Genomic DNA, 14421 nt, shown 5'->3' with positions numbered 1-14421 from the left:
ATTAAATTTAGTCCCAGTACTGTCTGTGGATACGATAACACAAAAACGAAATGAGATATCAAGCGGGAATTTTTATCAAGACGTAAAAAGTGAGGCTCAGTTCGTAAATGAGCAACATAGGTCAATTGAGTCTTGGATCCGTAGGACCCATCTTGTAAACCGTTAGAGATAGAACAAAAGTTTAAATGTAAAAAATGTTCTTTATAAAAAAATAAACAACTTTTGTTTGAATTTTTTTTTCCTAAACATCACTGTTCACCTGCGAGGGCGCAAATTATGTATTTTATATTATGTGTTTTATGGGAATATCAGTTATGAATGTGTGGCTATCTTAGAGTCAATTTTTCGAGGTGAAAACTATTAGCTTTCTTTCAATCAAAGTAAAAAAATATTTTTTTACAAATTTGGTATTTAACTTTGTAATTTTATGTGAATTTTATTGTAAATCTAATGGATCGAATCCATAAATGGAAACTTGTCCACTAGGAAATCACTTGTATTGTTCGCTTATATTAATGTAATATCAAATATTCATGATGCCATATTATTACTACATACAATACATTCGTATTCAACCCCCCCACCAGTCTCATCTTCTCCTGTCGCCCCCGCTTCCCTTCTCTTGATTTTTTGTTTTTGATTGCTTATAAATCTGGCTTTTAAACTGTCCCAATTTTGAATTAACTACTTACAAAACTTTTTTAACCCGATTTCTAGACACAAACAAAAGTGAGTTTAACACGGCAGTAAAGTTGTCTATAATTACGGTCGCTCTATTCGATAGTTCGGAGAAACTTCCAGAGAAAAGTCACTAAAAGCTTATTTTACGATTCCTTGCTATGCAGAAATTGATTAGCTCAGTGAATTGAAAATTTTTTGGAAAAAATAAACCGAAAAGCCTGAAGTTTTTGCTGTTATTTTTTTCTTAAATGCGTTTGGAAATGTTAAAAATTGATGATTAGAGTCCATTTATTAGTTTCTATAGCCTAAAACCACCATGCTTGTTGCATTTAAATAGATCTTTTACACGGACCTACACTGTAAAAAAAAAATAAATAAAATAATGACATACTCATCCCGAAGTTGGCCGTTTCATATTGAAATAAAGTAAAGATACTTTCAAACAATTGCCTAACGATTGAAACAAGTACAGCTTAATGTTTGTATTTACAATAGAAAAGTATTGAATTTAAAATATGAATTCATTGATACAAAATCATTGAAGTTAAATAAACAAAATCATTTGTTAGACAGTATATTACTTTCATACAAACACCTCATGCGTTTGTGTCAACTTCACCACTCAACCCTGTAGGTAGTTATATCACATTCAGGGCTCCATTCCCAAGATTGAGACAACCTCATATCAGTTGATATTAAGAATTTTTTTTCCAGTGTAGTTCATCTATTAAAATGTCCATGACTCGTTATGAGTATATCGACATGTTGATGTAATTAATAAGAAGAGAAAAAAAAAGAAAACCAAGGTAAAAAATAGGAAAATCGTGTTAAATATCATTAATTGCGGTTAAAAAATGCATACAAAGTATAATGTTTCTAAAAAATTTCACTATTTGTGAAGTTGAGTGTACATGCAATGCAATGCAAATCAACTTCGTATGAACGCATGCTATTTAATTATGTGCTGTTCATATATTGATTTTATTACATAGCTTCTCTAATACAAATTAGTGATGGCACGAATCTTCGCGTATTTACAAAAAAATCATCATCATTTTGTATCATTAATTACAAAATTTATAATATTACTTATAAATATTATAACATAATAGTGATGTGATTGTCACAACTTCATGAGCAGGTAAAAAAAAAAGAAGGTTTATACCTGCTAATACTGATTTAAATGTCTTAAGTCCAACTGCGCTATGAATGGTTCTTATATATGTACAAAAATATGCTATATATTATAAAACTGATCAATAAGTTTATTTCAAACTTTCTATAAGTTAGTAACAATAATCTTCATGTAGTTGACACAATCACATATAGACTAGACATGATAGGTATGTGTTTGTAATAACCAAATCCTATATTTAAAGCAAACACAAAGAAATTTTCTTTTAATTCATCGATTCGATTTATTTACACGATTATATATTCCTAACTAAGTACAATTTGATTTCCCATCAATAAAATGCATGACTTTAAACTTAAAATCAATCTCTTTCATAGAAGTAATGATTTTGTTTATTTAACTTTAGTGATTTTGTATCAATGAATTTTAGAATTATTATATACTAGAGTGATACCCACCCGCTTTGCTGGGTTTAAAAGTAAAGATTGATAAAGATGATTGCATCTTTAGTGCGACTTGCGACATACGACATACGACTTAAGTGAATTGTAAAGTGAACTTGAATGACGGTGACGGTGACGTATTACGTCGTACGTACATGATCATATTATTTATTATAATGGTCGTACGCTAAGCTACACTATATTTTTCATAATCAAATCACGATTGTGAAATTTTTAACTCGCTAAAGAATTTTTTAACAGTACTTTTATTGAAAAAAAAATTATACGTTATTTACTACTGGTGTTGATCATAATTATTAGTGATGGAACGAGTATACGCATTCGTGAATATTCACACTTTTTTTAACGCATTCGCAAAAACTATGCGAATGTTTTTGACAAAAAATCATCAAAATTTTGTATCATAAATTGCAAAATAAGCCCAAACTTAACTATTAAGGTACTTTACTCATATTTTTATTTCACTTTTAAATTCACTGTTGGACAAATGCAATTTCAAACTAACCTCGAATAAAAAAAAAAAATGAAATTTGCCTTTTTAGTCGCAGAGAAATGAAATTTGCCTTTCTAGTCTTTGGGTTGATTTTCATCAATCCAATATGGAATTTGATAAAGAAATAACGAAGATAAGGGTAGGACAGAATAAAACTTGCTAAAGTAATAATGTATAAGATTAAATGGAATGTGGCTTTAGTGCGTTGCGGTGTTTTACAGAGAATCCCAAACGACGCACGAAGGTCAATCAAAAAAACATGTTAAAAATCTATATATGATGATTAACATCTAGTATGAATAACCTCTACTACAAACAAAAACGAAGTGAATTGTTTAGTGAACTGAACTGTACAAACTCATAATGCTTATACAAGAACTCGATCCGATATTCATTGTAAAAATAATCACGCACTCACTTACAAATTTACATGAAAAAAAAAACTTCACTTGAACACGTGGTACTAGCGCATATTTAAAATTCTACAATTGTTTTTATTTGATATTTTACTACGTGCGTAATCAAATTTGCGGAGCGCAATCCTTGTAGTCCATATTAACAAAAAAAAAAGACAATAAATAAGTGAAAACAAATAATTGACTGAGTTAAATGTTGGAATACCATGTATAGACAGTGTTGATGACCCAATCGTTTTTATTTTTATGTCATATAAAAAAAGAAAGGTATCCTAAAGGCTGTTACATTTGTAACAGCCACACACATGTAACTGTCTCCTAATTTGCGCCCTCACGAGTAATCAATGATATTTACGTAAAAATGTTTCCTACAAAAGTTGTTTATTTTTTTATAAGGAACATTTTTTACACTTAAACTTTTGTTCTATCTCTAACGGTTTACAAGACGGGTCCTACGGATCCAAAAACTTGACTTATGTTGCTCATTAACGAACTCCTAACCTCATTTTTACGTCCTAAGCAGGCTACAAAAATATAATCCGAATTAAAGCGAATCCAAAATAAATCAATTGTACGATTGTGTGTCGTGCATTCAAGGTCTGCATGTGAAAATTGAGTCGAACAATAATGGATATTTAAAAACTATGGGATTGATTGTTCGAGAAAAAATAATCGTAAAAATCGAATTTGATATCTAAGTTTTAATTTAAAATTTTTCAGTAAAAATAAATTTTTATATCAAACACGTTTTCACATAAATTCAGTTAATCATTTTTATTTTTGTGTAAATTTTTTTAAAGGCCATGCATATAAAATTTTGGTGTGTTTTGTTGTTGTTGTTGATAAATTTGATTTCAATGTAATTACTATTTATATTTTGTGGGTGTGTCTTATTTTATTTATCATTATATTTAATTTTTAGCATTCCGTTCCATAGTATTTGAATTATTTAATGGTCCTTGTTAAACAAATTGAAACAAAACGAAAAAATTACACAAAAACCAGATTATCTTCTGTTAGTTTACAAAATTGACGAAGTTTACACGTCCTAGACCGGATTTCTAGAAGAACCTGATTTGAGTTCCGACTTTTGTGTAATTTTTTTCACTTTCTTTAAAAATATTAAAATTAAAAATCGTAATTTTTAAACTGTATATCACGTGACCTAAAACGCGGGTAAGCCTTGCTGTGATGTCATATCGGTATGAGTCATAGACCATCAGTTAGTTCAGTGTAGACAGCTAGGTATAATATATCCATAGATAATAAGTATTTATATTTATTATAATCAGATGTCTATGAATATATCTATCAAAGTTATTTGTGTTATTTCGTGTAATGATACCCATATTACGTCATCAAATTGGATGTCCGCGTTTTTGACAGTTGAAAAAAGAAATAAATTTTTGATGGCTTTTTATTAGCAAAATCAACATTTTGAAGTACTTTTTCAAAAATAGTAGAATACTCTATTGAAATAATTTGAATACAGAACCATTGATTTGAAGTAAACAAATAATAAATAAATGTGTACGCGATTTGACCGATTTTTATTGTAAATAAATAATAATATGTACCGATTAATTTGAATGTAACTGTACCAATATGGTTTTTGTAAACAGTAAAAAGAAACATTCGCGGTTGACGGGAGAATTATTTAAAACATTTTTATATACCATACCTATACTTTTTATACCTCTATATAATAAATAATACGTGATTCAATTTACTCTTCCAAAAGATATGAAGTATTCCGATTATTTTGTATTAATCGAAGGTTGTAAAAATATTATATACTGACAAATATTTCTGTTTTTGAGATAATTAATAAAAATTATATATTATGTTTGGCAACGTTGTATATGTGTTGAAGATATGTCATTGTATAAATAAATAAAAAATTATTGAATAATGGAATAATTTTCAACACATTTGTGAACTTTTCACGAAATAAAAAAAAAAGTAAGATTCAATTCATTTGTTAAATAACCTAAAAGATTTTCCAAGCCCTATTTGTAGAAATTTTGTTGATTAACATATCTAAATAAGTGGAAATTTTTTAAATCAACCTTCTTAGTTTAGGTTAGGTTATATTGGCTGTCTACGAAAGACACACTTAGGCTATAGAGAACCTTTGTGATACCATATATGTGTTTTACCACCTTTCCGCTGGTAATTTCATTTATCAGCTCCTCAATTTCAGAGGCTGAGTGCACCTCCTTCATGCATATACCATGAACTACACCAGCCCATTACAACTATTAATTATATTAATTTTGTTGTGCCGGCGGGAATCGAATCCGCTACCCAAAGCATACCGCGGAGGGAATTGGTTACGCCTTAACCAAATGAGTTAATAGGGCGACAATCAACTTTCTTAACGAATGCGCTTTCTACGATAACTTTTAGTGAAAAAGTCACCACAGTTGTTTCTAATAATATTTCTCGCTGGAGAGAATAATTACTCCAATAGCAAAGAAGACATTCTCAAGTTTATGCCTCCAAAATTTCTGGACTATAGAAAACATTTCCCGATTGTTTTTGGTAGTGCAAATTTAATATTAGAATAAAAATTCTTCAACGATATCGGTGAAGAATCAAGTCTAAAATTCCCTGACATTTTCAGATATGCCAGGTAGATGGCGACTTTCTTGAAAGTCAAGAAGAGGTAAATACATCAACTTGCTTTGTTGACAGATGTTTAATATGTATATAGAGGTTATGTGGCGTGCATACAACTTTTTTTTGCATACACTTGGTAGGTATGTGTTAAATTTCGTACACTAGTGACTAGGTACGAGTGACTAGTATATAGGTAGTGTAGCGTAGACTGTAGAGGCAGAGCAGCGTCCTATTATTATGATTATGATTATTATGTGTGTGATGGCCTTTCTACCGTTATGTTAGACGCACGGACATGCGCTTGTTTCATCTTATAAATATTACATTTACATTACACTTACAGTCTTACACATCCACTGGCACTGGCACTCTGAGCCACAGCCACAGTCATGATGTCGATAATGCCGATCTATTCCATAACTAACAACAACTATTTTTAGTCGTATTTTCCACGAAAATGTAGACTTATAAAACTATACCGAAGGTCAACGGAAAAGGCTGAGAATGTATTGTAATAATAAAGATAAGAGATGGCTCTATTACACCAGCGACGCAAAGTTCAAAAATCGGACTTCTAAAATTAGGTGCTCTGAACTTACACCGCAACTCAATACTTAAAATTGTATAGCTAGGCATTATGTGACGGTTAGGATCATGAAGGTTATAAAGAAGGAGAACGATCGCTACGTGTTAAAGCATTAGCGCGCCTGTCCCTGAAAATTTGTAGAATTTATAGTTCATTTTTCAGCCACCAGCCGCGCTGTCATCAAGAAGTAGTATCTGCGAAGTTAGCTGTTTATGAGTACAAGTAGATGAAGTTAGTTGCATGATGTACTAATTGATATATCATTTCAAATTAGCGCACAACAGCCCGCTTTTATTGATACTACTTAGCGGTCGCAGCGCCTCACTTATTTTATCCATATTTCGGGGACAATATTTTCTATAGCGATCGTTCTCCTTCTTATAACCTTATAGAGGACTTGGTTGGGTTTTGAAGTTTTTAGTCCTTGCGTGCAAAAATGGGACACTATTACAGAAAACGGAGATATTATTGTAAACTATAAAACTGTGCATATATTATGACTGTGTAAAACAATCCCTTCGAGTGTTATGTAAGGGGGATAAGTGAGATCAAGAGAGGCGTTGGTTTTTACTTTTAAGCCCAGTGAAGCGGGTGGGTATCAAGCTAGTATTAGATAACTTGCATCTGATTTGCGCTCTCAAGGGTAAACAATGATGTTTATGAAAAAATGTTTCAAACAAAAGTTGTTTATTTTTTATAAAGAACGCTTTAACGGACTCAAGACCCAATTGAGCTATGTTGCTCATAGAACGAACTTGATCTCACTATTTACGTTCTTAGCACGCTATAAAAATTTCAGCTTGATATCTTTATTCTTTTTTGAGTTATCGTGATGACAGATAAACAGAGGTGATTTTATGAACACCTATAGCATAAGTTTGTTCGTAGCATCAATATTTTTAAGCGTTACAAACTTGGGACTAAACTTTGTACCTTGATATATATTACATATATACAGGGTATAATAACAAAGATATCATGGGAAAATATGACCTTAGTGGTGGAGCTTGGCTGCTCACAAGTTTTTAATTCCATGTAGATACGTTTTAAGAAAAACATCACTCAGCTGTCTTCTCACTTCTCTCATTTTGTTCGTTTTTTTTTTCATACCCTATGTTTATTGTTTGTTCCGTCAGTCTGTCTGTCTGTAATTGAGATTCAAAACAAACAAGGAACACAAACAACTAACACAATTAATTGTCTGTGTATACTGTATATACTGAGTTCTGTATTGCATACATATTATTACAATTATTTTGTTTTTTTTTATAATTTGCCATCTATCATTGTACCTTTGAAATAAAAAAACGCGTATAACTTGCGTATTTAAGATATTCATCTGTTTACTGTTACTGTTACTGACTTACTGAGACTGACTTCTTAGTAATGTTCATTTTGAATTATTGATGTGCAATCTAAAGTGCGCAGCGCACTGCAACTTGACTTAAGACGTTAAGACAGTTGTGTCATGGTGTTTTCATTATTTTTTAACATCAAAAATATTTTTGTCATGAATCAATTTTATCTCTTAAAGAATGTCATCAAAATATTTTCCATAGAAAAACAAGGAAATTAAAAAAAATTTTAACAAAACCTCCCACCCAAATTGAACTTGTAGCGGTAGATAAAAGCAACGAGATAAGATAAACACACCAATAAATCAAAATACATACAAATTTGCATGAAAAACAAAAATTTTCTTTGTTTATTAGACACAAAATTTTGAAATTTGATCTTTCCAACAATTTAAAAAATTTTTACAATTTCGAAGTGTAATCAAGGTTACCTTGATAAATATTTGATATCAGTTAGAACTTTGTGGGGACTTTGTTTCATTTTCACATACATCGATTGTAAATAATACTTTTACATTGTTTTTTGTACGGAAAAATTTATTTATTATTAAATTTTTCTTTCCAGAAAAATGTAAATAAAACCACGAGAAAAATATGGAGAGACGTTCAAGTACATTGGATTTGAATAGTAAAAATAACAACACAACTGGTATCAATGGTAACAAGGTATGCAACTGAATCATTCTGTATATTTTACTTACATTTTGAACACCCTGTATTTTATGTTTGTGTGTTTGTTTATAGGAGGGCACTGAATATATTCCTGCACGATGTCGGATAACAAAACCAAATCCACCGAAACCAGCACAAAATCCATTACAATTTGTTAAAGTTGGACCATGTGATTTGTATCGATCGGCACAGGAGCAACTCAAAAAAGTTGAAGTTATTAAGAAAATTAAACAGGAATTTAAAGAAGATGGTGAAGATTGGCAAGCCGTATGTATTTTGTTTTCTACCACTAAGCTATGAGTATAGTGTCAGAAAATTCTAAATTTTTTTAAAGTCGTTGTGAGAATTTTTCTCATCACGAGAATAAAAGTGTAGGTTAGGTTATATTAGCTGTCCACGAAGGAAACACTTTCACAATAGAACCCATTGTGATAAATAAAGGTGTAACTGTGTAAGCCTGAATATCAAGGGGAGTGCCTTTTATGAATTTTGATTTTTTCCTCAAATCCGCCACTGATTACAATTGTAATTGTTTGACTTGTTTATCTACTTAAGTAAACAATAAATTTAGTTTTCTCCATTTTTTGTCAAATTTATTTCAGTTGTTTATCTAATTACTAATTAGTAATTAGTAATATGTCTAAGTCTTGTGATTAGATTTCTGACTAAGTTTTATTTATTTTGTAATTTTTAGAACTTGGATAATTGGAAAAGCAGTCGACGAAAGCGTCAAGAACATATCATCGAACGAGTCGTTGAAATTAGGAATATGGAACAAGAGAGTGATAAATCGAGACGACGTAGCAAAACATTTAGTGAAATGTTGGAAGATCGGTACGTGAAATTTTTACCCCTTTTTTTAAGGACACTTCTCATATTTCTTGATGTTTGTTTCTTAACAGTTTTTCTTTAAATTTTAGGAATAGTAGACGTAGAAAATTAAGTAATCTGGCATTATATTCAGAAGATGATGGAAATGACTTAGCAGATTTAGGTATTTCAACTCCAAGTCGAAAGGGGAGTATTAGTGAAGAATCAAATACGACAGATGATACACATAATATAGTAAGTATTTCAAGATTGATTCCGCGGACACAGAATGTCAAAGTTATTTTTAAATTTACCGAACAAGCAGATTGTATAACTGCTATGGGCGGCACTTTCATAAAATGAGGATCTCTGACGATCCCACTTATTGACCTACTTGGAGGACGAAGAAACCTCCACACATGTTATTTGCACTTGCAAAAATCTGCAGAGAAACCTAGGATCGGATCCATCAATCCTGGGAGAGATCCCGGTGAGGAAACTGTCGGATTTCTGCTTGGCATCTGGCCTTGACAGAATCCTATAGCTTCATCTGATTTTAATAGTGTTTTCTAAAATATGAATATTGAATTTTGTAGCGAACTGATTCAGCAGCTAGTGATGATAATATGTTAATGAGTCCCTCATCAGAGCAAAACCAGAACGAATCGACAGCTAATTCGAATACAATTGATGATTGTAAAACAAATGGTTTAATGGCCAATGAAAATAGTAATGAGAAGGCTCAAGAACAAACCGAAGAATATACATACGAAAGTGCTATACAAGGCTACAAGTCACGAGTCAAACGTCGAAGTTTTCATCATACGTCCGACTACCAAACCGAACATTTGAGTCAATCAACATCCAATATAAATAGCACTAAGGTACATTTTTAAACTATTGTGACGTCACATTATACTAAATTTGGGTCATACTTTTCAAATTTGACTTCAAATTTAAGCTAGCTATAAAACTTTTGAAGAAAGTGGGGTCCCGATATTTCGCACAAACAAAGTTAATGTTAGCTAAAAAATAACATCAAAAATGAAAAGTTTGACCCAAAATTAGTAGGTTTCAAAAAAAATTCCATTCAAATCGGATAAAATTTGGGTATATTATGAAAAAATCGATTTTTTGAACTTTATGACGTCATCAAAATCCAAAAATTGAATTTTGTTCTATCATATCCAAATGATGTCCAATTTTAATCAACGAAGTATGAAATTATACTAAATTTGGGTCGTACTTTTCAAATTTGTGGATAAATTTAAGCTTCCTATAAAAGTTTTGAAGATAGTTGGGTCCTGGTGTCGATATTCCGCCAATAAGTTAATGCTAGCTAAAAAGTAACATTAAAAATGAAAAGTTTGACCCAAAATTAGTAGGTTTCAAAAAAAATTCCATTGAAATCGGATAAAATTTGAATATTTTATGAATAAAATCGATTTTTTGAACTTTATGACGTCATCAAAATCCAAAAATTTTAATTTTGCTCTATCACATCCAAATTTTATCCAATTTTAATAAACCAAGTATGGAATTATACTAAATTTGGGTCGTACTTTTCAAATTTGTGGACAAATTTAACCTACCTATAAAAGTATTGGTTATCGTGGGGTCCTGGTGTCAATATTTCACCGAAAGGTGAAAGTTAACAAAAAAATAACATGAAAAATGAAAAGTTTAACCCAAAATTAGTAGGTTTCAAAAAAAAATTCCATTCAAATCGGATAAAATTTGAATATTTTATGAATAAAATCGATTTTTTGAACTTTATGACGTCATCACCGTATTTTAAATTTACAGAATACAGTTTTCTTCCACAAAATTGAAGAAAAATGGCAGTCAATCTTACGACTTTACTAAGACAATCTTCTTTAATTTTTTTTTTCAATTTTACTTTAACTTTAATTTTAAGTTATTTTAATGATTTCGGGTTTGATTTTTATTTATTTTGATTTTCTTTATTTTTATGATTTTTCATTTTGATTTTGACGACGAGAAGAACGAAGATCGACGATTTTCATTGTACACATTACAATCGTTAAACTCGCAATCATCGAACGATGTTCATCACAGTTCCACAAAACCAGACCTACCAAAAATTGATATATCTGAACGAAAACAATTATTCGAGACAAAAAGTAAAATCACGTCCACAAATCAACAACCGTCCACAAATTTACCAGACGAATTATCACATTCGAAAAGTATCAAAGAACGTTTAAAACATTTAGAAAAATGTACAGAAGAATCTTTAAACATTAAAAAAGCAACCAAATTATTGGCTGGCGATATAATGACGGTTCGAGATCGATTATCCAGTCTTGTTTCGCACACTAACGTCGAAAAAAATAACAATATTCTATCAGTCTGGTCTTCCACAAGTCAATTAATTGACAACAATGGCAAGGCTTTGAGAAAAGCGGAAATGGAACAACAAACGCGTTCATTGTGTCACATGGATAAAGGACGAATGTTCCATTGTTCCTTGGATAGTTTAGATATTCGTGGAAGCGACTCGAATCAAGAATCTGGTTGTACATTGGAACATGTCCAAAGTTTGGATGGATTAGATTATTGTGAGAGAAGTAATTATCCTCCATCTGGATCATCCACGGAATTACTTGCGTTATCCCAATGTGGAGATACGGATCGAGAAGATAGTGGTATACAAACCGCAGATGTGTCTTGCTCAGTAAGTCAAGCGGATGATCCGGATGATGACTCAGACACAATGGCAGCTATTAACACTGTGTGCGTTGACACACACTTGAATGAGAATCCGCTTAAGAAATATTTATCAAGTATTGAGCTTCCACCAATGCATCATCAGCATCAGACACCTCCCACATCACCAGAAATAACTGACGTGGCAAGTACGACCACAACTAAATCGGAGTCATCCGTTGTCGAGGAATTGATCACATGCACAATTAACAATCTGGATTTACGTAATAAAATTGTGTTTGATGAACCAATAGCAGATCCATTAGCTCCTCCAAAAAGTGTGGAACCACCAAAAGAAAAACCGCCACCACCACCGATTGACGATGAACCCAGTGACGATGAATATTCGAATTCAACTGATTACGAATTGAAACGATTGAACTCAACAAAACGTATTAAGAATGAGATACGTAATAAACGATCAAGTTTCCTTGGAATTGAAGGTCTAACAGACATCAATGACCTGGAATTAACAGTGTCCAAACCTCCGGATGCTGCGACTATTCTCCAAGAGGAACTTCAACTGGAAAAACAAATGTATAGACAATCACAAAATTTTAATAATAATGATTTCATTAATACGCATGCGGAAATCGAAAGTCGTGATTCGGGTGTCGAACTAGAATCGAATCGTTCAATATCAGAACATCAATTTCAAAGTTCATCGGAAGTCGATCCTACAGAGAATACAAAAACAACGCACATTACCCACAATCATAATCACGAAGAAGATGAAATATCAAAAAAGGAACGGGAAATTATTGAAAATTTGGAAAAGGAGGAACAATGGCGTCATAATAGCTTTAATAATAAAGATTCGACATCGACTTCTAGATCATCACTTTATAATAATAATAATAATACCAATAATCACTTTTCAATCCAGGTCAGTAATAAGAATGAGGTCAATTTTGAACGAATTTGGACGAACTTTAATTTTGATTTGTTTCCGTTTTTTTAGAGTTCAAATTCTGGAGATGAAAAAGATGATTCTCGATATGGGGACGATGAGGTGAGTTCAAGTAAATCCTGTTCTTCATATAATCATAATAAATTAGAAGATGGACCAAGCACCAATATTCCAGGTGCTTGGATCTGATGACCCTCAGTACACTTGTGAGTGCAACAAAGTAGCAATCATTTCCTATTTTTAAATTATAAGGTCCTTCCTCATTTTATTTATGTAAAATAGCCGAAGAATCAAGTTTTTTGGAGTTTTAGAATCGAACGTCATTACGTTTGTGTGCGCAGCCTATCGTGCGCACCTTCTCCTTTTTAGTCATACGTATTTATAACTTGTATACTTATGTGGTATCTATAAAGCATCTATTGTTTGAAGCTAACAATAATCTGACGGACACAGCACACATAAAACACTCCAGTCGTTCGTTCGATTCAATTCCGATTCAAATTTCCAATTATATTCTGATTGAATTTCATTTCAATTTCATTTCATTTCGATCTCATTCATGAATTAGAATTAATTTTAAATTTTCGACTAGTTCTATTGGATTGAATCGGAATAAATTGGAAATTTTTCCCAATTGAATCCTATTCATTCCGATTGGTTAGTTCTCCAACGAAAAGTGTGAATTTTTGACTTGCATGATTTAGAAAATTAATTTGGAATATTTGATTTTAGGATGTGATCAGAGTTGAGCGTGAATTGTTGGAATTAGAGCAAGAAGAATTAGAAAGACAGCGAGAAGATTTACTATACCAAAATCGTAAAGCAAATATTCTAAATTCGGTATCGAAGCATTCAATTGGCTTACCGGATGTATATTTACGCAATACTAGTCGTCCCATTGAGCATGTGTACAATAATTATCCAAACTATTATCAACAAACTTCACCCACAGCAAATCAAGCATCAACAAATTTACCTTTATCCCCTCCACCAAGACCACCGCCAGCAACAACTGCCTACAGTAAAATACTTTTACCAAATACAGTGAAACCCACATCAACGTCCACGTCAACAATTCAAGATGTGAGCCAAACAGGACCAATGTCTCGGCATACATTGCACGCGTTAAGTGCAACACCCAAATCAAAATTAATGAACACGGATTCATGGATACAATCTCAGCCAATTAAAAAGTCACCAATGACGTTGACTTCAACACTAGATCGTGACAACTATAATCAACATTGGTTGATCCAAGAGGCTGAGGAACGTCGTTTAAGTGAACGATCTAGTCGTCTTTCCACTGCCAATCAATATCGAAACGCTGAGAAACATATTCCAGATGCTGTTGTCCAAACTTTAACGCAACGTATTCAAAATCGACCGACTGTTCGAGAACGAACTCATTTACTAAATAGGTAATCTAACTTAATCTGACTTCTTAGATCTTACGAACCGTATAATCGTTTTCGTAGCCAATTGAGGTCCACGAAATCAATTTATGGTTTTAATTGTTTAATAACTCATCCAAAAGATCATTTTGACTG

General features: G+C 31.9%; 1 protein-coding gene across 1 annotated transcript in view; it reads left to right on the top strand.

The window, feature by feature from the left end:
- LOC123302595 (uncharacterized protein CG43427) overlaps positions 1–14421 on the top strand; it is a 46053-nt gene that overhangs the window by 30424 nt on the left and 1208 nt on the right. The window contains exons 2-9 of the mRNA XM_044885603.1: positions 8318–8418; positions 8497–8691; positions 9119–9258; positions 9345–9489; positions 9831–10118; positions 11240–12850; positions 12926–12976; positions 13607–14292. Coding sequence (XP_044741538.1) covers positions 8347–8418; positions 8497–8691; positions 9119–9258; positions 9345–9489; positions 9831–10118; positions 11240–12850; positions 12926–12976; positions 13607–14292 — 3188 coding nt within the window. The 5' untranslated portion in view covers positions 8318–8346. The remainder of the gene's footprint in view (positions 1–8317; positions 8419–8496; positions 8692–9118; positions 9259–9344; positions 9490–9830; positions 10119–11239; positions 12851–12925; positions 12977–13606; positions 14293–14421) is intronic.

The sequence above is a fragment of the Chrysoperla carnea genome, chromosome X (assembly GCF_905475395.1).
Source record: "Chrysoperla carnea chromosome X, inChrCarn1.1, whole genome shotgun sequence".
Taxonomy (NCBI): Eukaryota; Metazoa; Arthropoda; class Insecta; order Neuroptera; family Chrysopidae; genus Chrysoperla; species Chrysoperla carnea.
This window is presented reverse-complemented; position numbering and strand designations above follow the sequence as displayed.